Source organism: Equus quagga, chromosome 15, assembly GCF_021613505.1.
Source record: "Equus quagga isolate Etosha38 chromosome 15, UCLA_HA_Equagga_1.0, whole genome shotgun sequence".
Taxonomy (NCBI): Eukaryota; Metazoa; Chordata; class Mammalia; order Perissodactyla; family Equidae; genus Equus; species Equus quagga.
Genome location: NC_060281.1, coordinates 57,923,605 through 57,950,311, shown reverse-complemented (window position 1 = coordinate 57,950,311; position 26,707 = coordinate 57,923,605). Strand labels below are relative to the sequence as shown.

Below are 26,707 nucleotides of genomic sequence, written 5' to 3'. Positions count from 1 at the left end.
CTCTATCTCCAACCTCATTGTGAGGTGGAGAAGTGATAATACTTAAGATCCAAGCCCCGATCAAACATTCCTGTGTATAGGAGTCCCAGGGCAACAGGCTGAAACAACACAACACTTTAACACACTGGTCCTTCCACCAAGCAGAAGACTAATAGCTGTGGGATCAGTTACACCAGCCCCAATGGTGAGAGAAATTGCTAACCTTTTATTTTTCCCCTATTACTTTGTGTATGTCTTAGCCAAGGGGGTCTTTGTGGCTGAAATAGTGCTAACATCCTCTGCTGTGTGCTATGGAGGTCCTGCACCAGAGGATTTTATTACCCTTTTTCCCTCTTTGAGAGGGAAAAGGCGGTATTTAGCATTACCTTTGTAGTTGGAATGATTTTATTCCACTTAGCAGTCTGCAGTACTGGACTCGAGGGTGTGTGGCTGTGTGGACACATAGAATACATATGGTGCACTCAAGAGTCACAGTGGTGACATTGCCTGATTTGTAAGGCCCTATATGGGGAATGAATTGTTAGTTGTGAATGACTTTGTGGTACTTATAAGATGGGCTTGGAAGTGGAGTCAGCGTTCATATTCCCACGTGGATGCTTCAGGCCGTACATGTGCCTCCTCTTCCCCATTACTGCCAGCCATGCAGTTACTCACTCTTTTCCTTTGCTGGGGGAGAGAGAAGAGATGCAAAAAGACAGAGCAAGGGTGAGGAAGGCAGCAGGACCTGGGATCTTGCCCATGGTGCCCAGCTGTTGCATTAGCTACGTGGGAGCTGTGTGTGGAGGTCAAGCAGGGTGATCTTTTATTAGCAGAGCCTTGAGTCTTCATTCAGGGTCTGAGCTCTAGTTTGACTCACTAGTTAGTTGTGTGGCCTTGGCCCCCTTGAAAAGTATTGAGCTGATGGGAGTGCAAAACTGTCCAACTCCTTTGGAGGACAATTTGGCAATACTTACTAAAATGAGAAAAGCATTACTCTTTGACCCAACAGGGCAGTTTGTTGCAGTGTAATTTTTCATAGCAAAGTATTGGTATAGACTAAGTATGTATCAGTAAGGGACTTGTAATATAAATGTGGCATAGCCACTTGGTGGAACACTGTGTAGGAATAAGAAAAGAAATGATGAGGTGCTGTATGTATTCAGGTGGAGAGGCCTCCAGAACATGTCATTAAGAGAAATGCATGGTACTGAATAGCTTTCAGAGTATGCTGTCTTTTATATAAGAAAGGAGGGAAAATAGAGACACATGCATATGTTTGCTTACATCTGGCAATAAAAAGGAAACTCTAGGAGTTCACCCATAAGGGGCCAGGAGGAGGTGGGTAGGCCAGGGACAGAGAGGTAAGTGAGACTTCTCACTGATGTCCTGTTATTCAGTGAGATTTATCCTCTTACAGTCTTTCGATTTTGAACCCTGTGAACATATTACCTATTGAAAGAAAATTTTTTTAAGAAAGCTATTAGAATAGAGCAATATGGAGAAATCTGAAAAAATGCCTGTATGCTGCTTGCTACATTTTCAGTTTAAAGGACTGTAGGTCCTGCTTAAATTAAACAGCAGCAAAAGAGATGGAATTGTCAGGTGCCTTTGACAGTGACGGCTGGATGTTGTCCCTCATTAGATTGTGGAAGACTTTATTTTTAGCCAGAGAGCACCCTCCGTCCTTTTTCTCCTCCACCTTGCATTCCTTCCTTTGATGCATACTGTATCCTGTGCAGAAAGCATGAGTAGCAGCACTGGTATCAGAGCACTACATTCTGCTGTTTCTCTGGTACCAACTGAGGGGAAAACCTGTTGAAAAATTAATGCCCAACAGCAGTGATTAATTGTATATTTGTATCATCAATTTTTAAAATTATCTGCTTCAGTGAAGGGTAGCCTTGGGTAGGATATGTAAAATCACTGATCGATGCTCTAGTTTGGGCCATCAACCTTTGATAGTTTAGACTCTAACACCTCTGGGAGGCGGTTCTGATAGCAGAGTCTCATCTTTAAATCTAAGGGGCATGGGAAACAGAGGAGGAGTCCCTAAATGAGTCAGTAAGTCAGGGAAATGAAATGTATTATGTTTATATGAGATTTATTTTGAGGGTGGGTGGAATGACATCTATTTGATATTCACAGTATGTCAGAGTGGTTAGGCCCCGCAACATTGCATAGGAGTCAGAGGTTGGTGGGAAGAGACCCTGCCCCCCAAGCCCCCCGCACGGATGCACCTCTGCACTGTGTTATTGATTGGTCTTGCCAAGGGTCCAGAAGTCGAGAGGCTGGTACATGGAGTGATCAAGATGCAGTGCTGCGTTTCCTGGCCTCTAGCTCCTGTGGCAGGTAGGATCTTGCCAGAGCTGAGAGAATGAGAGTTCTTGCTATACGTCTTCTGTTTGGGCTCACATCATTATCCTGAAGGAATTTCACTAATCAAGTCTGAGGTCCAAATTGAGGGAATGCTTCTAGACTTTGAGCTCTCCTCATTCTTGAAAAAATTCAGCATCCTCATTCAAGAGAGAAAGCAGTCAGTGCCCAGATCTCCAAAGAGGATCTCTGTTTCCGAGAAAAGCTGGGCTCCTGAAGGTTCTTTACTCAAAACCACTGGGTGAATAGCTGCCATTTTGCACAGTGTGGAGATGAGGTAGCTGGGACTCAGAGAGGTTAATTAACCTGCTCACGATTTCACAAGAAAAAAGGTGGATATCTGAAACTTGAATCCAGGTTTGGTTTATTCTAAGGTGTTCTTTCTTCTGCTTGACTCTAGGCTAAAAACTCAGGTGTGTAATTTTTGACAGTTACTGTAATCTCAGAGTTCCAAGATAATTTTTAAAAAGCTCTGAACTTCATTTGTAAATATGGTTTAATAAATTATTACATCCAAATACAGGAAAAACCCAAAGAAAGAAAATACGTTGGCATTATTTTCTTTAGATATATAATAGACACGCATTTAATTTTGCTCTATCACCTCAGTAACAGATCATTCTAATGCATAATGAATCCATATGATTTGGACATGTTTACAAAAAATTTCCCTCTATTAGTATATAACACAAAATACATCAATCTTTGGTGGATTTTTTCACTGACTCCTGATACTTGACATGTAAAATAAGTGATACTCAACATAGTTTGAGCTGGTTATTCAGTATCACATCTTTTAATTCAAGATGCATGTCAAGATGATTTTTCAATCAGATATAATAATCCTTACTATAATTTTGAGGTTATAGGGAGAAAACAAGACAACAGTGTATTTTGGGAGTAATATAAAAGTATTCAACAAATGATTCCACTACCAGCGATTTAAAAAAAATTACTATTAATGTGTCAATGTATCTGAAATTTAAATTGTTAGAATATATAAAAGAATACGATGTTTTGGCAAAAATTTCACATTATCTAATATAATTTACTTTCAAATAATGACCATTTGTGCTTGAGGTAGAGCCATGGGCTTCTCAAAAATGGAGTTTTGTAGATTTTGGCTTTTGCCTGTTAATGTGAGCGAAGCAGAATTTAAGAACTGAAGAAGTACTTAAAGTAGTGGAACAAAGGAAATGCATGGTTTATGCATTCGTCATTCTTTGTAGGATCATATGGATTTAAAAAGGAAACTTTTAGCAAAGGATCTGAGGAAGTGAAAAGGATTAAAAACTTCCCAGTCCTATTGGCAAAACTTTTGCCAATCTGTGTTTTCTGTCTTAGTTTCTGTGATATTATTATCAATGAGTTCTGCTCCATAGATCGTTAATATAAGTCATCTTCTTGGGTTCTGAAAAACTCTGGCTGACTTTCCTGCCTTTTCAGGCTTTGCTGTGTGTATCTCTCAGTGTGGAAAAATTATCTTTGATTGCTACTGAAAGAGACGCTTGTCAGAGGACTGAGCAAGAAGAACCCGAGGGCCTTGTGGCTGAGATCTTAAACCAAAAAGGAGCAACTCTTGAGTTGATGTAACTAACACATGGGCATTTTAATCTTAAGAATTTATTCAACAGCAAAAAATTTTAATCCAAAGTTATAATTTTTTTCTAGTTTCAGAAGTGGTAACGCAAAAGCCCCTCAGTAAAAAGAAGGTTCCTGGAGGAGAGGAGAGACCGCCACATAACTTTTCAGTTTAATCCTGGTTCTTTGATGGCACCATCAGTACAGACAGCTCGGACGGGTGTGGGTGAAGAGGGTCCTGTGTTGGTAGAAGCTCAGCTTCCCATAGATGTCGTGCAGCAGGGATTTAATTCGGGCTTAAGCAACATTGATAATTGAATTACTTTAACCAACACTTGGGATTATTTTGCGGATTTATTAATATCTTAAAAATTCTTTCTTACTAGGGAGAACTTAAGATTTTACAGGTATGAGATATAAAGCTATGTAAACTAAACTATTTGTTTAGCCTGTCCAAAGTAATAAAATAAGGACGTACAAAGAAAATTAATGTAGACCTCACCTATGTTCCAGGCGTTGAGGTGATGTTTAACCATATGATGATGAAAGGACCATGAATACTCTTGTTGCTTTTGGTAAAATTCAAGCCAGGTATAAAAAGCTATGTACAGAAAATTTGTTTCTCTAAATTGTTTTCAGAAGGTGATTAGTGCTTACTTGCCAGGCATTAGAAAAAAAGAGTGATAAAAATGTTTTGTCTGCCAGTCCTTCTGCACTCATTACATATCCCAGCACATCACACATTTCTGTTAGCCAGCAGGATTGTCTCTGGAGCTTTTGAATAAAAATATTAGTAGGAGATTGTTGGTCCCAAAGATGGGCAGTCACACAGGTGTACAGATACCTTCTTCTCAGAATGTAATCAAGAATAAGCAATTGCTCTGCACAGAGGAGCTTCCATACGGAAAAGTCTCGACTACTCAGGAGTCTTGTAGACATTTCCCCAATGGCCTGCAATGGGGCCAGCTTTTTTTCCTAGTTAGAAAAAATGTTGGTGAAAGCTACTCAGTAATGAAAAGGAATGAACTATTGATATGTGCAATAACATATCAGTGAATCTTAAAATAATTATGCTAAGTAATAATAAATAAAAAATAAATAAATGAAGCCAGACAAAAAAAGAGTACATTCTGTATGGTTCCATTTTTATAAAATTGGAAATGCAAAGTCAACTATAGTGACAGAAAGGGGATTAATGGTTACCTGAGGATATGGGGGGTGAGAAGAGGTACAGGTGATGGACAGATGGGTAGGATTACAAAAGGGCACAAGGAAACTTTTGGGGGTGATGGATATGTTCATTATATTGATTGTAGTGATAGTTTCATGGATGTATACATACGTCAACATTTATCAAATTGTACACTATTTTTGTACAGTTTAATGTTTGTTATACCACACGTATATTAAAAGGGTAAATATTGTATTACTATTGTAAGCAGAAATCAGCTGTCACTTGCTGTACACAGCAAGTAACTAGGAAAATAAGTGCAAGTAAAACAGAACAATGAAAGAAAAACCTACTTTCTCCTATATAATTTGGGGCATAGGAAAGGCCTCCATGTTTCATAATTCTGTTCCCATCTGATTTTGCTCCTTGAAATATCTTTTTTGATGGGCAGGTATTATGTTTTAATTGTTAGGAGCAGGAGTTCAGGAGTTTGGTAGACCTGGGTTTAGCCTAGTCATCTGCTAGCTGTATGCCTTTGGGTAAAACACTCATCCTTTCTAATAGTCTTTTTCCCTATATGTGAAGTGGGATGATAGAGGCATAGTATGTATTCAATAAACGGAAGCCATTTTTATTATTATTTTTATTCATTTCCACAAGGTTTAAAATGGAGATATTCTTGGGCGAGAAAACAATATTTTAAATTCATAGAGGGACATTTTACCATGGAAAATCAGAATCAGGAGTGTTGCCTGAAAGAAGAGAAGAAAGATCATTACAGGAAGTGAAAGAAACACAGGGAGGGGACCGTAGATGATTGTCTAATGCCTGCGTTTTGTGCGTTCCTCACAGTGGGCATCTAGCTACTAGGTGACATTCTCATCTGGTTTCTCTTTAGTGACCTCTGCTCTCAGGCTTTAATTGTTTTGGATTCGTTAGTCTTTTCCTTTGTTAAATAGTAATATCATTATTCATGAGTGCCATATTTACAATTGCCTATTGAGAAATTCACTCTGGCATTTAGCATGTACTTTGCTTGTTTAGATTTAAGTATATTTATCATTCATCTGTAGAAAAATTTTGTGGACTTTTTAAATGTTTTGCTTAAATGTAGTTGATAGATCTTATTTTATTTAAATTTATTAGCTCCTGTAAACTTAATTAAAAATTAATACATAGACTTGTGAAAGTGACAGTTGATTAGTTTATCCTAAATTGGTCATAGTATTGATATGTAAGTTTGAAAGACAATGTAGTAAAAATACTTTTTCTTTAACTCTGAGATGTCATTTTCACTTATATGAACTAGCAAACTTACTTGCGCTTCTGTGTTCTTGACCTAATTTTTTCCCCTGCCAGGTGGTTGCAGGGATTTGACGGGTGATTGATTTGGTTTTGGAGGGTCCTGGAACTGTACAAAGTGTTTTTCATATTGGAAAAGACATGCCCAGTTTTTTACAAATTTTAAGATTTACTGCCACTGCCTAATGTGTTGCAAATTAATTTGTTTGCTATTTATTTTACTCAGAATGTAGTCATTGATGTCGTTAGCTGAAGGGCAGACTTGATCATAAGAAAGAGTAGACTGCCTTTTTTTTTTTTTTTAAATTTTACTTTTTCCTTTTTCTCCCCAAAGCCCCCTGGTACATAGTTGTATGTTCTTCGTTGTGGGTCCTTCTAGTTGTGGCATGTGGGACACTGCCTCAGCGTGGTTTGATGAGCAGTGCCATGTCCGCGCCCAGGATTCGAACCAACGAAACACTGGGCTGCCTGCAGCACAGCGCGGGAACTCAACCACTTGGCCACGGGGCCAGCCCCAGGGTAGACTGCCTTTTAACGCTATTTGTTTGCTTTTGTTTGGCGTCTTTGCAGGACTGGACATTAGATGGGTAGACTGCTACTTTCCTTTTACTCATCCTTCCTTCGAGATGGAGATCAACTTCCATGGAGAATGGCTAGAAGTTCTTGGCTGTGGTGTGATGGAACAACAACTGGTAAATTCAGGTAGAAAAGAATCCAGCACTTTATTTACAGACTCTCTTAAAAAGCACTTTTCTCATTTAACTTGGCTTACATGTGGATTTACGTCCTCCTTTAGGGATAGCCTCACCTTCTTTCTCCTGTCATATTGCCCTACAGACTTATCTCTGACACTTAACTCTGGAAGAACTTAATTTCTCCCATCTAATTTTGCAAAGGCTTCTTGTTTGCAGAGCTCTTCCTTGTCAGCACTTAGGAGTTGGAGCTGTACTTCATGATTTTGTATTTGTTGCTGTGTTGCTTTGTAATTGCCCTACACACATTTGATGCATGTTGCTTGAGTGGTTTGTCTTCCAAACTATTTAAGAGCAAAGCCAATGTATAATCCTTTTTTGTTCTTATTGCATTTAGAATAGTCCCCCAACTTCAGCAGATATTTCATAAATATAATAAGACACAATATAAAAATACTTAGGCCTGTAAGGTTTAGTTGTTGGCCGCCCTCAGTTTTGGCAGTGCCACCTGATTGAGGGGTAAGTGGGAAAATGAGGTCTTTCATTAAATTCTACCTGTATCTATAGGTACTTGAGAAAGATCTTTCTAGGTCTTATCTGCAGGACCATTGCTTAATAAAAATGATTATTTCTAAACTTAATTGCAGAGTTGTGCGTTTTTTAAAAACTTCTGGATTTAATTTAAAAAATATTTTTTCAGAGTATAAGTTTTTCAGGGGAATTTGGTTGGGATTGGCATTTGAGCAGGGGCTCACTGTATAAGTATTAAGTGGAGGGGAACTGATTTGGATTCTACCGTCCCATAGTCATTGCCCTTCCGCCCCGCTCCTGTGCTCCCATAGAAGGGCATTTGCTCTGTGGCCCTTGAGGGCAGTGCTGGCTCACAGTTGGTTACAGGGACTCCTGCAGCAGAATGGAGAAGACCAGTCCCTCTTGGTGACTAAAAAATGTGGATAGACCATGGGTAAGGTCATGGGGTTAGAGAATAAGAAAGGAGTGAGACAGAACTGATGAGGTGACAGTAAAGTGCAGGAATTTGTGTTACCTGGGCTGGGAGGCCGGGGGCCTGGCCTCCCTCCTTACTCTCAGGTAACCCTCGTCTGTGGGGCCTGGACTCTGTAGGCTCACAGATTCATTTCCATTCTGGTAAGGAATGGTTGGGGGAAAACCAAGCACAGTGCCAAATGCTTCTTGGACAGGTCTGTCTTAGAGAAGAGGGAGCACAGAGGTCGCAAATTAGGACCTATGAGTAAAGGTTGTGAGGCCTGGGCTTGGGTGTCTGAAACCCCAAGTTGTTGTCACAGCTCTGTCGATTGAAAGCTGTGTGTCTTCAGGCAAGTTGCTTAACCCCTGTGAGTCTTGGTTTTCTCATAGTTAACCTTAATACCTACCTCTCTCCAAGGTTTCATTATAAGGATTAATCGAGGTGATACATGGAAAGAGCTTAGCACAAGGTCTGGCACGTCATAAACATTCAGTGAAAATTAATTGCTGATGTTTTTCTAAAGATTGGCACTTGAGCTGTTGCCAGTCTTCTGTTTTTCTCTTCTTGTTCTTCCCAAAGCCCCCAAGTGCATAGTTGCACCTTCTAGTTGTGAGTGCATCTGGTTGTGCTATATGGGATGCCACACCAGCGTGGCCCGATGAACGGTGCCATGTCCGCACCCAGAATCCCACCCAGCGAAACCCCGGACCACTGAAGCCGAGCGCGCAAACCCAGCCACTCGGCCCCGGGCCGGCCCCGCTGATGTTGTTTTTGAAAACGTTTTTCCAAGTGGTCAGAGCTGTTTATCAACAGAGAGTCCCCATAATAGGAAATATTTAAACAAAGGCTGTCCTGCATGTCATAGGAACAATCTCTGACTAGTTGGAACTATATTACTTCTTTGATCTTAGTTGTCTCTGTATCCATAATTCTAGATTGAGTGATTATTTTTAGAAAGAAAAAGAAAATCAAGAGTAAAAAGAAACAGAAAAATCAGGGCTAAGAGTGTATATGGATCTTAAGAGAAACACAAAATACTGAAAGCAGATATGTAAGATTTAATCTTTTCTTGAGTAGGAGCCAACTTCAAATACCTTTGTGGTGTTTCTGTGTGTTTTGTTTTGTTTTTTAGACAAAAGATTTGAAGGAATCCTAGGCTTCCTCCAGGAGTGCTGGTGTCAGGAGGCCAGAATTAGGAAAGCAGATCAGAGGATGAGCAGCTTACTTTTTGGTTGCCACTTGGGATTGTGCTTCCTTGTATGTGTTCCAATTTCCTTGATGGGTTTTTATGAGGTTTATTCACACAGTAATTGGTCTGAATATGGTTATCTGAAACAGGTTTCCAAGTCATTATTGCACATTAATGAGACTGCTGTTTTACAATTTGATCAGTCATGTTGGGTATTCTTGAAGGAAATGGCAAAGTGGAAAAAAGCAAAGAAGTTAAAAAAAAGAAAAGAAAACACCTAAGATGCAAATATGTTTGAGCGAGTCACAGTGGTGGTAGGATGCACTTTAAGCTGTTGAGAAATTGTACACATAAGATTTAAATATCTTGCAAGAGAGTAAGACTAAAGAAAAGGAAGAAGAGACGATTTCATAAAAGAAATTCTGTGTAGGCTTTGCTATTTAAAGTTGAAGTTATTATGACAAGTTCTGCTCTGTGTTCTCAGATGTGAATGTGTTTTGATGTCTGTAATTAAAATTTTTAAACTGTGTGCCTGGCAGTCACTAACCACAGATGTTATTTGCAAGTGTAGCTAGTTTTCTATTGTCTGAGTTCCCGTGACATAGAGAAAGACTATGTACGCTTCGTCGCCTTAGTTCTGTTTTGCCACTCTATCTTTTCTCCTACATTTTCTTGCCTTCACTCCCCTCTCCTATCCACCCCTCCCCCACCTTTTATAATAGAACTTCCGAGAAACAGTGAAATTGGTGGTTGTAAGATTCTCCTTCTTTATAGTTCTTTTAGAGTTTCAGGTAAGTGATGAAATAATTGGAAACCAACGAAGCTCATGGAGCAATGATACTAGCAGACATCAATTGAGCCCTTACTGTATGCCTTCATCTCACCAAATGCTTTAGATGATTTCCTTCATTTAACCTTAGTAACAAGGCTCTGAGGTCTATGCTATTGTTGTTCCATTTTACAGAGCCTGATAAAGGCGATCAGGATCAAATGGCTGCGCGGTGGTAGTGCGACTTGCCCAAGTCTTTCCAACAATAGTTAACTACTGTGCTGTGCTACCCAAACAGTAAATTGCATGATTTTGAAGTGGCTAGAAGTTCATTTCAAATAAATTATTGTGTCTAACGTAGAATGAAGAACTGAAACCAAAGGAAACAAACAAGAGCAAAAAGAACTCTGTTCTATAGAAGCCCTAAAGAAGGGCTATGCCAGCATATGTATTATCTCCTATGAAAACGTGCATTTAATTAAAAGTATGAAATTAGATTGATAATTTGAAAAGTTACTAAAAACACTTTGTTACACATTTAAGTTGACTATGGCATGTATGTATTTTTGTGCATGGAATAGCTAAGGCCCTTCCAGATTTTGTGGGCAGAATAAGCTAATATCTTACAGAATTTTACTTTATTTCTTCTTTAAGTTATAATGTCTTCACCATTGCTTTCAGATTCCTTTCACTTAGTAATTGTGATGTGGTTGTGACCGTTGTCATGATGGTTTGATTATTTTTTCCCTTGAGGAGGTGTTTTTTTTTGTTGTTTTTTTCTTTTGAGGAAGATTATCCCTGAGCTAACTGCTGCCAGTCATCCTCTTTTTGCTGAGGAAGACTGGCCCTGAGCTAACATCCATGACCATCTTCCTCTACTTTATATGTGGGACACCTACCACAGCATGGCGTGCCAAGTGGTGCCATGTCCGCACCCAGGATCTAAACTGGTGAACCCCGGGCCACTGAGAAGCGGAACGTGTGAACTTAACCGCTGCGCCACCACGCCCGCCGCCATGAGGAGGTGTTTTGAGGAGAGGTGCTGAGTCACATCCCCAAATACTACACACTGATTTCCCATTGGGCTGACTCAGGCTGCTAGTGTCTTTTCAGATAGTGTGTGGGGCACAGACATCTAAAACCATCACCAGGGTGATGATGTGCTGTGATCATGCCAGGAAGGAAATTAGCATTTATTCAGCCCCTGTGAAATTTGGAAGCCAGTACATAGGCCAGGGGGGAGAAAATGCTCTGTAGTGGAAAATAACTTTTTAAAAACAGTATTGCCTTCCTTACCTCTTTGTTAAAATTTAAAAATTGACTCTTTTGGGAAAACCTTGTAAATATGTACATGAACACTTTCCAGTTTTAAACAATCATTTTTTTGTTCATTTGTTTGTGAAATATTTCTTAATTCCTTCTAACACTGTAGAAAAGTGAATAAATATTGTCCTTGCCTTCAAGAATAGCACAGCACACACACACATAAACATAGATGATTACAGTACCACATGGTAAGTGTTTATAACAGAAGTACAGTGGGCAGAATAGGGAGGAGGGAGGAGTTGGAGAAGATTGTGCCAAGCCCTTGACCTGGTTACATTCAGGATGGAATATTGGTGATGGGGTATTCAAAATGTGCATTCCAGAGTAAGTTAGGTTCCTGTTTGCAAGGGGTTATGTACTTTATCTTTGCTTGGATGCCTAATTGGCATACCTAATGCTTGTTTTTCTATGTAGGTGTAAATCTGTTTCTAGTCTTTTCCTCTCTTGGGTAGCCAGTCTCTACAGCCTCTGTACACACTTGCACCATTCAGTGTTACTGATCTAAGTTGGTGAACTCTTAGATGGCATGGACCAAGACTACACCAGTATGGTGTTATATACAAGCAGACAGGCTGTTCATATCGTTAGCATCTTTTGTGTGCAGGGCACTATGCTAGACAAAGAGGAGGATACAAAAATTGGTAAGATGTGACTTCTCTCTGTAAAACTTGGAGTACAGTAGAGAAGATAAGACTGTGTAATTAGAGCATGGTAGCATAAGTGCCATTCATGAGATGGAGCTTTAAGAGATATGAAGAGGGAACTATGTTCATCAGTTAGAGCAGTAGAGGCATTTGAAGTCGGTCTTAAACAGTGGTTCTCAGTTGTGTGCCTAGTAGTCGCTTGGATAGCTTATTTAAAATGTCTGCTCGTAGAGTATCAGATTTTGTAGGTCTAGGATAGGGACCAAGATGTGCATTTTAAACAAATACCCTGAGTAGTTCTTGTGAATGACATGCGCTCAGACCATGCTTTGCAAACCCTGTCTTTAGGATAGGTTGAATACATTCCCCAATTTGGGAGGATATAATTAAAGTATAATGAAGTACACATATTTAAGGGGTATAATTTGATTCATTTTTGGCATATGTATATACCCGTGAAACCATCACCACAATCAAGATAATAAACATTTTCATCATCAACTAATGTTTCCTTGTGCACTTTTTTGTAGTCTTTCCCTCCTTCCACCCCTGTCTCCAGGCAACCACTGATGTACCTCTGTCGTTATAGATTAGTTTGGATTTTCTAGGGTTTTGTATAAATGGAAACATATAGTATGTATTCTTTATACTTTGCTTCTTTCCCTCAGCATAGTGATTTTGAGATTTGTTTATGTTTTTGTGCGTATCAGTCAATGTTTTATGTATCCATTCATTCCTCTCTGTTTTGAGTAGTGTTCCATTGTATAGATATACCCCAATTTGTTTATCCATTCACTTATTTATGGATATTTAGGTTGTTCCCAGTTTTGGGCTATTACAAGTAAAGCTGTTATGAATACTTGTATAAAAGTCTTTGTGTGCATATATGTTTCCATTTGTTTTGAGGAAAAAAACCTTGGAGTGGAATGTTCTATAAATATTGAATAGATGAATGTAATTAAATAGCATTCAGCTCTTCTATGTCTGCTGGATTTTTGAGGGGGTGTTAGTGATCTATCAATTTCTCAGAAAAGAATGTTAAATTTTTCTACTATGATTATGGACTTTTTGTTCTTCATGTTTTTTGAAGCTACATTATTAGGTGCATACACTTTTATAGCTGTTATGTGGTCTGCGTAAATTGCTGCTTTTATCATTATGAAATATCCATCTTTATCTCTGGTAATTCTCTTTTTCTTGAAGTCTGTTTTATTTATGTTAAAATACCCATTCTAGTCTTACTTACCCTCCTCCTCAGTTACCTTTATATTGTTAATAGTTACCTGTATTATATCTACATACATTGAAAACCACACCATTCAATGTTAAACTTTTTGCTCTAAGCAGTTGCATTTTAAAGAACTTGAAAGGAAAATAGTATTCTTTTATATTTATCTGGTTGTTTACCATTTCTCTTGCTCTTCCTCCATTCTTCAAGATCCAAGTTTCCTTCTGGTATTTTTTCCCTTCAGTTTGGAAAACTTCCCTTACTTACCATTTCTTACAGAAATGTCTGCTGGTGATGAGTTTTTTAGTGTTCCTTTATCTGAGAATGTCTTCATTTACCCTTTATCATGGAAGATGTTTTTATTGAATACTATGGAATTCTGGATTGATAACTCTTTTTTTTTGCAACAATTTGAACATGTTGTTCCATTGTCTTGATAAATCTGTTTTGCAACAATTTGAAGATGTTATTCCATTGTCTTCTGTCTCTAGTTTCTGCAGAGAAACTGATAATCATTTCAATCATTGTTCAACTGTATGTAATGTGTTATCTTTCTCTAGCTGTTTTCAAGATTTTTTTCTTTATCTGTGGTTTTCAGCAGTGTCATTTTGATGTGTCTAGGTGTGGTTTTCTTTGAGTTTATCTGTTTTTAGGTTCACTGAGCTTGAATCTATAAATTTGTCTTTCACCAATTTGGGGAAGTTTCTGCTCATTATTTCTTCTGATTATTTTTCTGTCTCTATCTTTTCATCCTTCCCTTCTGGAACTCAAATTACATCTTTTGACTTTATCCCCGAAGATCCCAAGAACCTGTTCACCATTTTCTCTTTCTCTTTCTGTTTTTCATATTAAATAATTTCTATAGATTCAGCTCCATGTTCATTGACTTTTCTTCTATCGTTTCCACTCTGCTGCCTTGGTCATCAAATACAGTTTTTGTATTTCATATTTCTTTTAGTTTTCAAATTTGTCCTTGGTTCTCTTTTTTGGTTGTTACTTCTCTGTTCAGAATTCCTATATTTTTATTCCTAAAGTGTGTTTTTCTTTACGTCATGGAGCATAGTTTCAGTAGTTGCTTTAAAATATCTGTCATAGTTCCAGCATCCAGATCATCTTAAGATTGACTTCTCTTGAGAACTGGTCACATTTTTCTTGTTCTTTGTCAAATAATTTTGGATTTATGTTGGACATTGTCAATGGTAAGTTGTGTAGACTCTGTGTCCTGTTATAATCCTGTGAAGACTGTTGACATTTTGTTTTAGTAGATCTTCAACCTGGTGAGGTTTAGGCCTTGGTTTTGACTTGCTTCCTGTAGGCAGTGATTCACATCTCAGTGTAAGTCTTTACTGTGCTGATTTGTGTCTACCCTGTGCATGTGTGCTTTAGAGCTTAATCTGAAGCTTGTGTGAATGGTGCAAGACTCAGTTAAGTTTCCTCAGCTTTTATTATGCTGTTCTGAGCCTGTGCTGTGCATGTGTAACTCAGGCGTTAGGTTGACACTTGTGCAGGTAGAACGAGGGCATCCCCTTCTGGGTTCTCTCCATTCTGCTCACAGAAGCCCTTTGTCTGTGAACAGAAAGACGGGTTTCTCTTCACGTCTTAGCTGCTCATGAGGTTGTGCAGCTCTATAACTCGGGCCCACCTCTGGGACAAAAGCATGTAAGAAAAAGACCAGAAAACGTGAAATTCATCTTGTGTAGGTCACTTCTTTAAGTTTTGACTCTCAATTAAAATTTGCCTGTTTGTTTACTTTTCAGAGTGCTCTACTGGTTCTTTTGTACACTTGTTCAGGGATGTCAGTTGTAATTAGAGTGAGGGATAGTGGGGTTATGAGTCCATAAGGGAACCAAACTCTAGGTTGGGTTGTGAAGACGCTGCAGGTGAAAGGATAATTGCATGACATAACTGTGTGGTGCCAGAAAAGTGTGAGTGTATTGGCTCTAGTATATATTTAATACATCATTAGTTAAGCATAAGAATTAAGCATAGTGTGTTTTTGAGATAAAATGATCAGTTGAGACTAAGTGACTGTCACTCTGGCTCCTTCCCTAACTTCCTCTCTCTCCCTCTTTTCTTTCTCCCTCTCTCCCTTCCTTTTCTCATCCTCTTAACCTTCCCTTGCTTTAAGTCAGTCTTGGCCCTTTTAGTGCTCTTTCAGAAAAGCAAACAAATATGTATCAGCCTTGTGTGTAGGTTTTGCCTTGTAGGCCCTCCTAGTGATATATTTTCAAGCCGTCAGAATAGAGATATCTGTTCAAATATTTATTTAGCCTTTGTCCTTTTTCCCTTTTCACAAGGGCAATAAGATGGTGAGATTTTCTTCTGATAGAAGAGAAATCTATAATCATTGAAAAAATTAAGAAAGTAAAGTATAAGAAAGAAAATAAAAGTAATTAGACATTGTCACCTACATAAAATTAAAAATATGCATATATATGATTATTAGGTATACCTATATGTAAATATCATATAATTTTATGAAAATAGAATCACACTTTGAATTTTTTGTGTGTTCTGCTTTTCCATAACAAATTTGACACGAGTGTCTTTTAGTATTACAACTGTCTATCTACATCTTCATTGTTAATGGCCGCATAGCTATTGTGGATGAATCTTTTTGCTGGTCTTTTACACAAATCACCATTTCTGTGTTGATGAGTTGTTGACAAGAAATAGTCTTTATACACGTGTCCTTGCACATTTGTCTTAGTGTTTCCTTGGGATATGTTTATAGAACTGGAATTGCTGGCTTTTTCCCCCTCCAAGGTTTATAATGTATATTGCCAGATACACAATGGAAAAAAGCACCTGCAGTATTTAAAAGTACCTCTTTTTTCCCACACTTTCACCAACACTGGACGCTATCAATAGTGTTGCTCTTTCCATCCAAGAGGGAAGAAGTGGTGTACTGGCATTGTTTTAATTTCCTTTTCTCTGGTTGCTAGTATAGTTTAACATGTTTCCAGAAGTTATTGGCTCAGTTGTTTTCTAGCAGCATCTGAAAGGATACATATTTTCTTTTTATCTTCCCACCTCAGATTATAACTTTATTCTCATCTTTATATGCTTGACATAAACACTTTCTGTTCTACTGAGGGCATCTAAGCCACTTTAAGTGAACTCTCAATACCCCTCTTCTCTATCCTGGGACTCCCCTGTATTTTCATAGTGTTTCTCCTCTTTGCTGAGCCTAGTGGCGTTGCCTCTGGACTTTATGCCTACTTTATGCCAGATTCTATGCCTTAGAATTTGATCACATCACTTATCCCCATTTTCCTACTGCATATTTTCTATTCATTCTTTTTAAAAAATTTGTTTAATTAATTTGTTGAGATGAAATTCACATAACAGCAAATTAGCCATTTTAAAGAGAACAGTTCAGTGGCATTTAGTATGTTTACAGTGTTGTACAATGACTTCCTCTGTTTAGTTCTCTGTGATTTCCGTTACTCCGAAGGAAAACCTCTTACCCATTAAGCAGTTTCTCCCCCCATCCCTCCCCCAAGCCCCTGGCAAACACAGTCAGCATTCTGTCTTTATGAATTTATGTATTACAGTTTCATATAAATGGAGTCTTACCATATGTAACCTTTTGTATCTGACTTTTACTTAGCATAATGTTTTGGAGGTACATCCTTTGTAGCATATATCAGTACTTCAGTCTTTTTTGTGGATGAATAATATTCCATTGAATGCATATGTTACAATTTTTTTAATTAAGATTATGATAGTTAACCTTGTGAAATTACAGTTGTACATTATTATTAGTCATGTCATAGGTACTCCACTTCACCCCTAGTGCCCTCCCCCCACCCCCCCCTTTTCCCCTGGTAACCACCAATCAGTTCTCTTTGTCTATATGTTAACTACCACCTATGAGTGGAGTCATACAGAGTTTGTCTTTCTCTGTCTGGCTTATTTCACTCAACATAATACCCTCAAGGTCTATCCATGTTGTTGTGAATGGGATGCCTTTGTCCTTTTTTATGGCTGAGTAGTATTCCATTGTATATATGTACCATATCTTCTTTATCCAGTCATCAGTTGCTGGGCACTTAGGTTGGTTCCATGACTTGGCTATTGTGAATAATGCTGCGATGAACATAGGGGTACGTGGGACTTTTGGAATTGCTGATGTAAGGTTCTTAGGATAGATACCCAGTAGTGGGATGGCTGGGTCATAAAGTATTTCTATTTTTAACTTTTTGAGAAATCTCCATACTGTTTTCCATAGTGGCTACACCACTTTGCATTCCCACCAACAGTGTATGAGGGTTCCTTTTTCTCCACAACCTCTCCAACATTTGTCACTCTTGGTTTTGGATATTTTTGTCATTCTAACAGGTGTAAGGTGATATCTTAGTGTAGTTTTGATTTACATTTCCCTGATGATTAGTGATGATGAGCATCTTTTCATGTGTCTATTGGCCATCCGTATATCTTGTTTGGAGAAATGTCTGTTCATGTCCCCTGCCCATTTTGTGATCGGGTTGTTTGACTTTTTGTTGTTGAGCTGTGTGAGTTCTTTATATATTATGGAGATTAACCCTTTGTTGGATAAATAACTTGTAAATATTTTTTCCAAGTTACTGGGCTTTTTTTTGTTTCAATCCTGTTTTCCCTTGCCTTGAAGAAGCTCTTTAGTCTGATGAAGTCCCATTTGTTTATTCTTTCTATTGTTTCCCTCGTCTGAGGGGTTATGGTGTCCGAAAAGATTCTTCTGAAACTGATGTGAAAGAGTGTACTGCCTATATTCTCTTCTAGAAGACTTATTGTTTCGGCCCTAATCTTTAGGTCTTTCATCCATTTTGAGTTTATTTTAGTGAATTGTGAAAAAGAATGGTCAATTTTCATTCTTTTACATGTGGCTGTCCAGTTTTCCCAGCACCATTTGTTGAGGAGACTTTCTTTTCTCCATTGTAGGCCCTCAGCTCCTTTCTTGAAGATTAGCTGTCCATAGTTGTGTGGTTTTATTTCTGGGCTTTCAATTCTGTTCCATTGATATGTGTACCTGTTTTTGTACCAGTACCATGCTGTTTTGAAAAATATGGAATGCTTCACGAATTTGTGTGTCATCCTTGCGCAGGGGCCATGCTAATCTTCTCTGTATTGTTCCAATTTTAGTATATGTGCTGCCGAAGCGTGCACCATATGTTACAATTTATCCATTCATTCATTGGTGAACATTTGGGCTATTACCATATTGTCACTATTGTGAATAGTGCTGCTATGAACATGCATGTACATATATTTGTTTGAATCCCTGTTTTCAATTCTTTGGGCTATATAGAAGTGGAGTTGCTGCGTCAGGTTGGAATTCTATGTTTAACTTTTTTGAGGATGTACTGAACTGTCTTCCACAGCAGCTAAACCATTTTACATTCTCACCAGCAATATAGGAGAGTCTGATTTCTCCACATTCTTGCCAATTCTTGTTATTTTCTGTTTGCTTTGTATTGTTTTATTTTGTTTTATAGCCATCCTAGAAGGTGTGAAGTAGTACCTCATTGTGATTTTGATTTTCATTTCCCTAGTGACTAATAATGTTAAACATCTTTTCATATACTTGTTAGCCATTTGTATATCTTCTTTGGAAAGTGTCTTTTCAAATCCTTTGCTGAATTTTAAAATTGGATTATTTGTCTTTTTGTTGTTGAATTGTAAGAGGTCTTTATATATTTTGGATACCAGACCCTTAATAGATGTTTGATTTGTAAATGTTTTCTCCGATTCTGTGGGTTGGCTTTTCATTTTCTTTATAATGTCCTTTGAAGCACAAAAATTTTTAATTTTGATGAAGTCTAATTTATCTGTTCTTTTTCATCTCTTTCTCCTGTTTTTGATGTCATATCTAAAAATTCATTGCCAAATCCAAGGTCAAGAATATTCACTCCTATGTTTTCTTCTAAGAGTTTTGTGGTTTTAAACCATTACATTTAGGCCCTTGATCCGTTTTTTGGTAATTTCTGTATATGGTGTGAGGTAGAAGTCCAACTTCATTCTTTTGCATGTGAACATCCAGTTGTTCCATTGCCTTTTGTTGAAGAAACTGTTCCTTCTGCATTGAAAGATCTTGGCACCCCTGTTGAAAGTCAATTGATCATAGATGTATGGATTTATTTCTGGACTCTCAGTTCTGTTCCATTGTTCTATGTTTCTCTTCTCATGCTGGTACCACACTGTTTTGATTCCCGTAACTACATAGTAAGTTTTGAAATTGGGAAGTGTGAGTCCTCCGACTTTGTTCTTCCTCTATTCATTCTTTATTCTTTGTCATAATTATGTTCAAGTCTCCCTCATTTTTTTAAAAAAATATTTTTTCTTTATCCTGTTACTTTGTCAGCCCATCTGTCTGTCTGTTTATCTGTCTCTCTCTCTGTATTTTCCAGTTCTTTGTTATATCTGTCAGTCCAGTATCTACTGCCCAGCTTAAGAGATAGGACATTTTACAGTTGAAGTTCCCTGTGTGTCTCTCCCTCTCGGTATCATCCCTTTTACCTTCCCTCCTATGAGCTATCACTGTGCTGAATTTTGTTTTATTACCTTGACTTTCATTATAGTTTTACTTTTTATATTGTGAAACAAATTAGCTTTCACAAGCTTTTATACTTTAACAAATGGAATCATGCTATATGTCTTTTTCTGAGTTTTTCATGCAATATATTGAAGTTCACTTATGTTGGCTTGTGTAGAGTTTTAGTTCATTCATTTTTCTCTTTTTAAAGATTTGCACCTGAGCTAACAACTGTTGCCAATCTTCTTTTTTTTCCTCCTTCTTCTTCTTCTCCCCAAAGTCCCCCAGTACATAGTTGTATATTTCAGTTGTGAGTGCCTCTAGTTGTGCCATGTGGGATGCCACCTCAGCATGGCTTGATGAGCAGTGCCATGTCCATACTCAGGATCCGAACCAGCGAAACCCTGGGCCGCCGAAGTAGAGTGCGCCAACTTAACCACTCGGCCACAGGGCCGGCGCCTAGTTCATTCATTTTGCGCTGCTTAAATTCTATTGGATGAATATACCATAGTCTGTTCATCCATTCTTTAGTGGACATTTGGTTGTTTCCAATTTTTTTGCTATTACAAATGCTACTGCTGAACATTCTTATACATCCTGTATGTCTAAGTGTAAGAGCTTCTCTAGGGTGTATTTTATTTACCAACGAATTGCTAAGTCAATACTTATGAGCATCTTTAGCTTTATTGGATAGCAGCAGATTGTTTCCTAAAGCAGATGGGTCAATTTATACTGCCTGGAGCCTTTGTATGAAAATTCTTGTTGCTCCATATCCTCTTCAACACTTGACCTTGTTTCACCTTACCTAGCCAATCTGGTAGGTTTAAAATAGTATCTCACTGTGGTTTTGTTTGCATTTACCTGATAACTATTAAGATTGAACACATTTTTATATATTCAGTTGACACATTTAGTTTTTCTTTTGTTCATTTTGGCGTGGGGCTTATTTTTCTGTTTGTCTTTTTTAAATTGATTGATAGGAATTCATCATTTATTTTCAACACTAATCATTTGTTATTTTTATGTTTTGCAATTGTATTCTCCAGGTTTGTGACTTTTCTTTTGTTTGTTTTTTTTAAGTTGCTTTTTCGTAAATGGAATACATGTATATCTTACTTGAGTAGCTTTAGGTTTCTGTATATAACATCATTCTCCAAAAAAGTCACTTCATCAGGGAATGTGAGTGGGTGTACATTGACAAGTTCCATAAAGATAACCCTTCTGCTTGTCATGCTTGATTCTGGTACTTTAAGACTCTGATGTTATTGCTATATCATTTATATTTTCAGCACGGGGATTCTCAATATTTAATGACTTTCAAACATCTACCCTCTCCCTCCTAATGTTCTGTCAGATTTGGTTCCACCCTCGGTGACAGTTTCTCTTGGCTGGGAAGCTGTGCTCTAGGATGTGCTTTTTTGACTGGGAAATCTAGCTTGGAGCTTGGTTGGGGATTCCAGTTATACTGTTTGCACAGAATTCAGTTTGTTTCCTGGTTTGTTTTTTAGTTCTTTCTAATCCTGCTTAGAATCCGTGCCACCAATATTTCTATTATTGTAATAAAAGTAAAGGTTTGGTAACTTGATTCAAGGTGTGGTATGTGTATACATTTCTGATGTTTTTGCAGCTGTTGTATGTATTGCGTATCGTCTGTGCCGTAATTTCTATACATAGGAGACGTCTGTCTAGAAAGCAGAGATTCTGTCCTGTGTATTATTTTCAATGTCTAAGGTCTTCTATATTTGGCAAACATAAAGCAATTGTTATTTAATTTCCTAGTACTTCCCCCATCAATGTGGACCTAATATTTCATTTTCAACTGTTTTCCTTTTTCCTATTGTCTACCCTATTCCTGAACCAGTAATGCCAATAGCACAATTCAACCATTAGCTTTTGACACTTTGAAGCTGATGGAGTAGTTTGTGAGTTTCCAAATAAGAGCTTCGGGTTGGAAAGAAATGGAAATCGGGGAAGTTTGGATTATTGCAAATGGTCATTTCTTTCATGAGAGTCCATTATTGTTCCCAGTTCTTCCCCCTTCCCTGTATCCATGCACTTTGCCCTAGACTTTGAAGTACTTTCCACTGTGGGAGCAGTATAATTCTCTGCCCTGTAGATTTTTGGCTTGGCCACAACTGCTGTAGCTAAAGGGATATTAGCAGATGTGATTCGAAAAGAGGCTTGAAATGTACCTGGCAGTGGTTTTGCCCTCTTTTGCTTCTGCCATTGTTATGAGATGAACATCCATCATCTGGTTCTAGAATAGTAAGAAGCATGTGGAGTGGACCTGAACCAACCCCGGAACCTGAAGCCCAGCCCAGTCTGGACCAACTGAGCCCCAGCCCCACAGGCTCTGGTGGTTGTTGCACAGCACTGAGATTTTGTAGCGGTTTATCCATCTACAGTAGCCGGCTGAGGAAATTGTGGTTGTCTTGCATATTCTTTCTCAGCTTACCCAGGGCTCATAGTGTGCTTAAGATTCTCTCCTCCAATACCATTTCACAGAATTCACTTATTTCTTTCCAGCTTTGTCTCACTACCTCCCTTTCTAACTTAATGAGAAAGGTGGTTGAAAAGAACTTGACTTTTTTTAACTTCCTTCTCTCCCTAGAGAAGCCATTGAAATAGTTTCCCAGTATTTTATTGTGTGTTGTGATTGTTCCCTAAACCAGACAGGGATTGAAGTGAGATTTATCTGGAAAGTCCTCCCTGTGTGAGTTTTTTGAAATGCTCCTGACATATGGAAGATCTCGTGTGTGTTTGTGCACACACATTCTCATATAACCTTTTTAAAGTTTTGGTGCCACGTGTCTGACTTTAGTCAATCTCAGGTAGAAGACTCTGGAGACGCTAGAATGTAAGCTTCATGAGAGCAAGGAATTTTTTGGTTTTGATCACTGTTGTATTCCCAGTTTCTAGAACAAGGCCTGGCACACAGTAGACACTCAATATACATAATTATAAAATGAATGATGGCTGGACTCCCCCTTCCTCATCCTGATATTTACTATTTTTCCTCCAGCCTCATTGAAACGGTAAAATGTGGAGGGAAACCACCCTAGTTTCCAAGACTGGCACTTGATCTGCCCTCAGCTGTGCAGTGTGCTGCCTGAGTCACAGGAACACTCACATGGAAGCACAAGAGCTAACTTAGAGGGAGGATCTGCCTCCAGCGAGGCCCGGCCACTGTTTGCACAGGAGATCTTGGGCAAGTCCTAAGGGTCTTAGTTTCTTCATCTGTAAAGTAAGGGGCTAGAAGATATAATCTCCAGATTTCCTTTTAGCTTTTGGATCTTATGATTCAGCCTCCTAAACAAGCCAGAGATTTTTAATATTAATAAAACCCACAAGAGATTGTGTTTTGTTTATAGCACCACATGGAAAATTGCATAGCGGCAGGACTTTGGTATATATATGGTTGATTAATCAGGTTTCTTCCCCACATCCCCTTAAAGAAACTCTGAGAGACTTTAAAAAAAAAAAAGAATGCTCATATAATTGAATTTTATTTCAACTATTTATGAAACTCTTGCTTCATGGGATCACTGCAGCTTTGCAGGCAGGTAGTGATGTGCTCCTCAATGGCTCAATTTTATTTTCTCTCTTGCAAAAAGGCAATTTAGGAGTTTAGGAATTATTTATGGTACTGTGGGGATAAACACAATCTGCTGAGTTATTTTTCTTGTGTCATTTTTTTCAAGGTTCATTTCTGCATTTTAGGCTGGAAGCAATGTCTTTATGAAATGGCGATGTTGTTATATCCATGGATAAAATGAAGTAATGTCATTAGGCAAAATTCATGCCAAATTTTCAAATTGTGTTTTTTAAGTGACCTAAGTCAGGAGTGGTCAAGTGTAGCATTTCTAAAAGTGTATGATGTAGAACACTGGGCATTATTAGGTGTTTCACAGGGAAAATGATTTGATATTCAACTAAGAGTGGAAAATAATGAGTTGGAAAAGCCCTACAGCTCTCTGTTGGAAAGCATCTCTGAACTAGGGAAAACTAGCTCTGTGCGGGGGTGGAGTGAGCAGCATTTCCCAGACCTATTCCATCACAGAATCCCTTTATGAAAAGATACCTTTTGTGTCCCAAAAAGGACACTTAGGGAAATGCTTGTTCACTGGCTGCCGGGATTGACAATAAAGTAAGAGGATAATAGAAGTGTATTTTGGGGAAGTAATGACAAAGTACAGTAAGATATTCTTTTAAATTTTACCTTGAGGAGTGCCTTCAATATGAAGGGAAGCAGCTGATATTAACATACATAATTTAGAACGTTCATTTGGCATTTTAGACTATTTGTCTATGGAGCTCTGGAAATTGAGAGTTTGTGGGCTTTAAAGGCATCAGGAAGGAAAAGCTCTCAAAATCCATTATTTGATATTTCCATTTATTAGAGTCAGCCTTCCTTCTCTCTGTCCATTCCTTCAACAAACATTTATTAAGTATCTGTGTGGCAGGCACCATGCTAGGTGCTGCCGATAGAGGTCTTTTCTGCCTTTGCAGAACTTACAGTCCAGTGGTAGAGACTGACAGGTCAGCTACTATATCCATGGGGCTGTGATAACAGTCGAAAGAGGAAATAGTTCCTTGAGAGACTGGGCAAGGCTTCACCAAGTTTATAAGCTTGAACTGAGCAATAAAAGCTGAGTAGGTTAGATGATAAGGGTAGAATGAAGAGGAGATCTTTTCCAGACAGAGAGAGGAGCTTTGTGCAAAGACACGCAGAAGGTGGGAGGCAGCACTATGTGTTCTGAGAAGACCGATTAGTATGGAATGCTCAAAAAATCAAGGGGCATGTGAATCAACTAGAGGAGGCTGAAAACCTCCTCGGTAGTAGTCAGCTCTGGAAGAGCGTGGAAGGCAAAATGAAAGACCTTTAATGTCATCCTTCTGGTGGTAGCAAGCAACTGAATGATTTTAAGTAGGAGAAAGACGTGATCAGGTTTGTGTTTTAGAAACTAGCATTGTTGTGGAGAGTGAGTTGAAGAAATGCAAGTTCAAAGGCAGGGAGACCAGGTGAACAGTCTAGACTCTAAATGAGGAGAGCAGTAGCTGAAGCAGTGGCAGGAAGGAGAGAGGGGGACCTGATTGGAGTGAATCTTAAGAGTTATTGCTAGGCTTTATGTGCGTGGGGCCACATTCTTGTCATGATGAAGAGGTCATGAACTTAGGGATCAGATAGTTCTGGTGGCAGCTTTCCCAGGCGTAACTGACACACAGAGCCTTTGGGCACGCTTCACTACTGTACGCCCTCCAGAGAATGATAGGTGGGTTCTATACCCCTGCCCCCCACCTTCTGTGCCTTCAGTACCTTCAGTTGCTTGAACCATACGTAACTATCATACCTTCTTTCTCATCATGGAGGCAGTTTTTAAGAGAGAGGAAGCAATTGGAACCGGATCTCCTGTGGAGTTGAAGAAGCAAGATTTTATTTCTGTTTTAAAGAGAGCTCTTCTGAATTATACTGAATTGTGGATCCACTCTGAGTCCAAGCATGTCTGCCTCCCAGAGAGTGTCTGGTTGATGAGTGGTCTACCCTGGATAGATAGCACAGAGACATATGCTTCTAACTGAGCAGACCTGAAAAGGTCTTTGTATACCTCCCTTTCTTTGGGTATAGAACTTTTTAATTGATTCATTTAATTAAAGCCATTCTTCCTTGTCCGTGACTGGTTATTTCTCTGCTAGCCATTGAGGGGGCTGGGCATTGGGCCTTCTCATTAGTTGAAGTTACTTTCTTTGTTGGTATCTTGGTGGTACATGGAATAGTAGACATGAGAAGAAGCTAGGGAACAGAATAGGACAGTGTCTCATAGGACTTGCTTTTTCTGGTACTTACTAGCTACTGCTGGCTGGTTTTCTTGACCATCTTGGGGTGGGTATACATGTCTCTACAGAAAATATCGAGAGCTTTAGGTCAGAAAGATATACCTTCACTGACAAATACATTTATCACTTAACATTCCTGAATCCCACTACCTCATCTATAAAATGAGAATAATAATATGTACCTCATTGGTTTGGGATGAAGAGTAACTGAATTAATGCGTATAATGTGCCTACTGGAGTGTCTGGTGCATAGTAAATGATCAAAAAGTGATAGATCCTTTCTCCCCTCGCTTTAACCCTTCCATCTTTCAAAGAGAGTGTTAAAGTTGGAAAAATTTCACCTCATTAACCCTGTGAATCCCCTGAAATTAATGTCAAACTTTTCCATCTATTTGTGTAGGGGTATTTTTTAGTTGGGGGAACGAGGGAGAATAATTGTAGTTTTCATTAGATTCTCAAAGGGTTCTGTGCCTTAAATAAGTTAAGAACTACTGATCTAGTCTCATAGCTTTGGTTTTTTTTTTTTTTTTTTGAGGAAGATTGGCCCTGAGCTAACTACTGCCAATCCTCCTCTTTTTGCTGAGGAAGCCTGGCCCTGAGCTAACATCCATGCCCATCTTCCTCTACTTTATACGTGGGATGCCTAGCACATCATGGCTTTTTGCCAAGTGGTGCCATGTCCGCACCCAGGATCCGAACCAGCGAACCCCAGGCTGCCGAGAAGCGGAACGTGCAAACTTAATTGCTGCGCCACTGGGCCGGCCCCCTAATATCCTTATTTTGAATATGAGGAATTAGAATTGTTTAAAAGGGCAATTTTAATTATATGTGGTAGTGAACCAAATGCAGGCATGATTTGGGGGGCACTGAAGAATTCCTGATTAATAATGCTGTCTGCTTTAAGGACCTTATTCAGACAAGTGTAATTTGTTAGGTGAAGGCGCTTGTTACCCAGGAGGGCAAAACATTCATCAAATGTTTATTGAGGAAAGGATGAGGAAGGCAGGCAGCATTTGTTGGAAAGGTAGATGTTTAGCAAGTGAAGATGAATAAGGCAGAGCTCCTGCCCTCAAGGAGCTATACAGTTATGCACATAGCCCCAGAAACAGGTAAGTTATC

At 38.7% G+C, this 26,707-nt stretch overlaps 1 protein-coding gene and 1 non-coding gene across 8 annotated transcripts in view; one reads left to right on the top strand and one right to left on the bottom strand.

Annotated features, from left to right (window-relative positions):
• FARS2 (phenylalanyl-tRNA synthetase 2, mitochondrial) overlaps positions 1 to 26,707 on the top strand; it is a 466,868-nt gene that overhangs the window by 140,136 nt on the left and 300,025 nt on the right. For 5 of the 7 annotated variants that reach the window (XM_046639984.1, XM_046639983.1, XM_046639982.1 and 2 more), the window contains one exon: positions 6,977 to 7,108. The exons of the other annotated variants lie outside the window; for them this stretch is intronic. In XM_046639984.1, coding sequence (XP_046495940.1) covers positions 6,977 to 7,108 — 132 coding nt within the window. The remainder of the gene's footprint in view (positions 1 to 6,976; positions 7,109 to 26,707) is intronic. 7 annotated transcript variants of the gene reach the window in all.
• LOC124227477 (U6 spliceosomal RNA) lies at positions 18,281 to 18,387 on the bottom strand. The gene has a single exon (XR_006885487.1). It is a non-coding gene; the product is annotated as a U6 spliceosomal RNA (small nuclear RNA).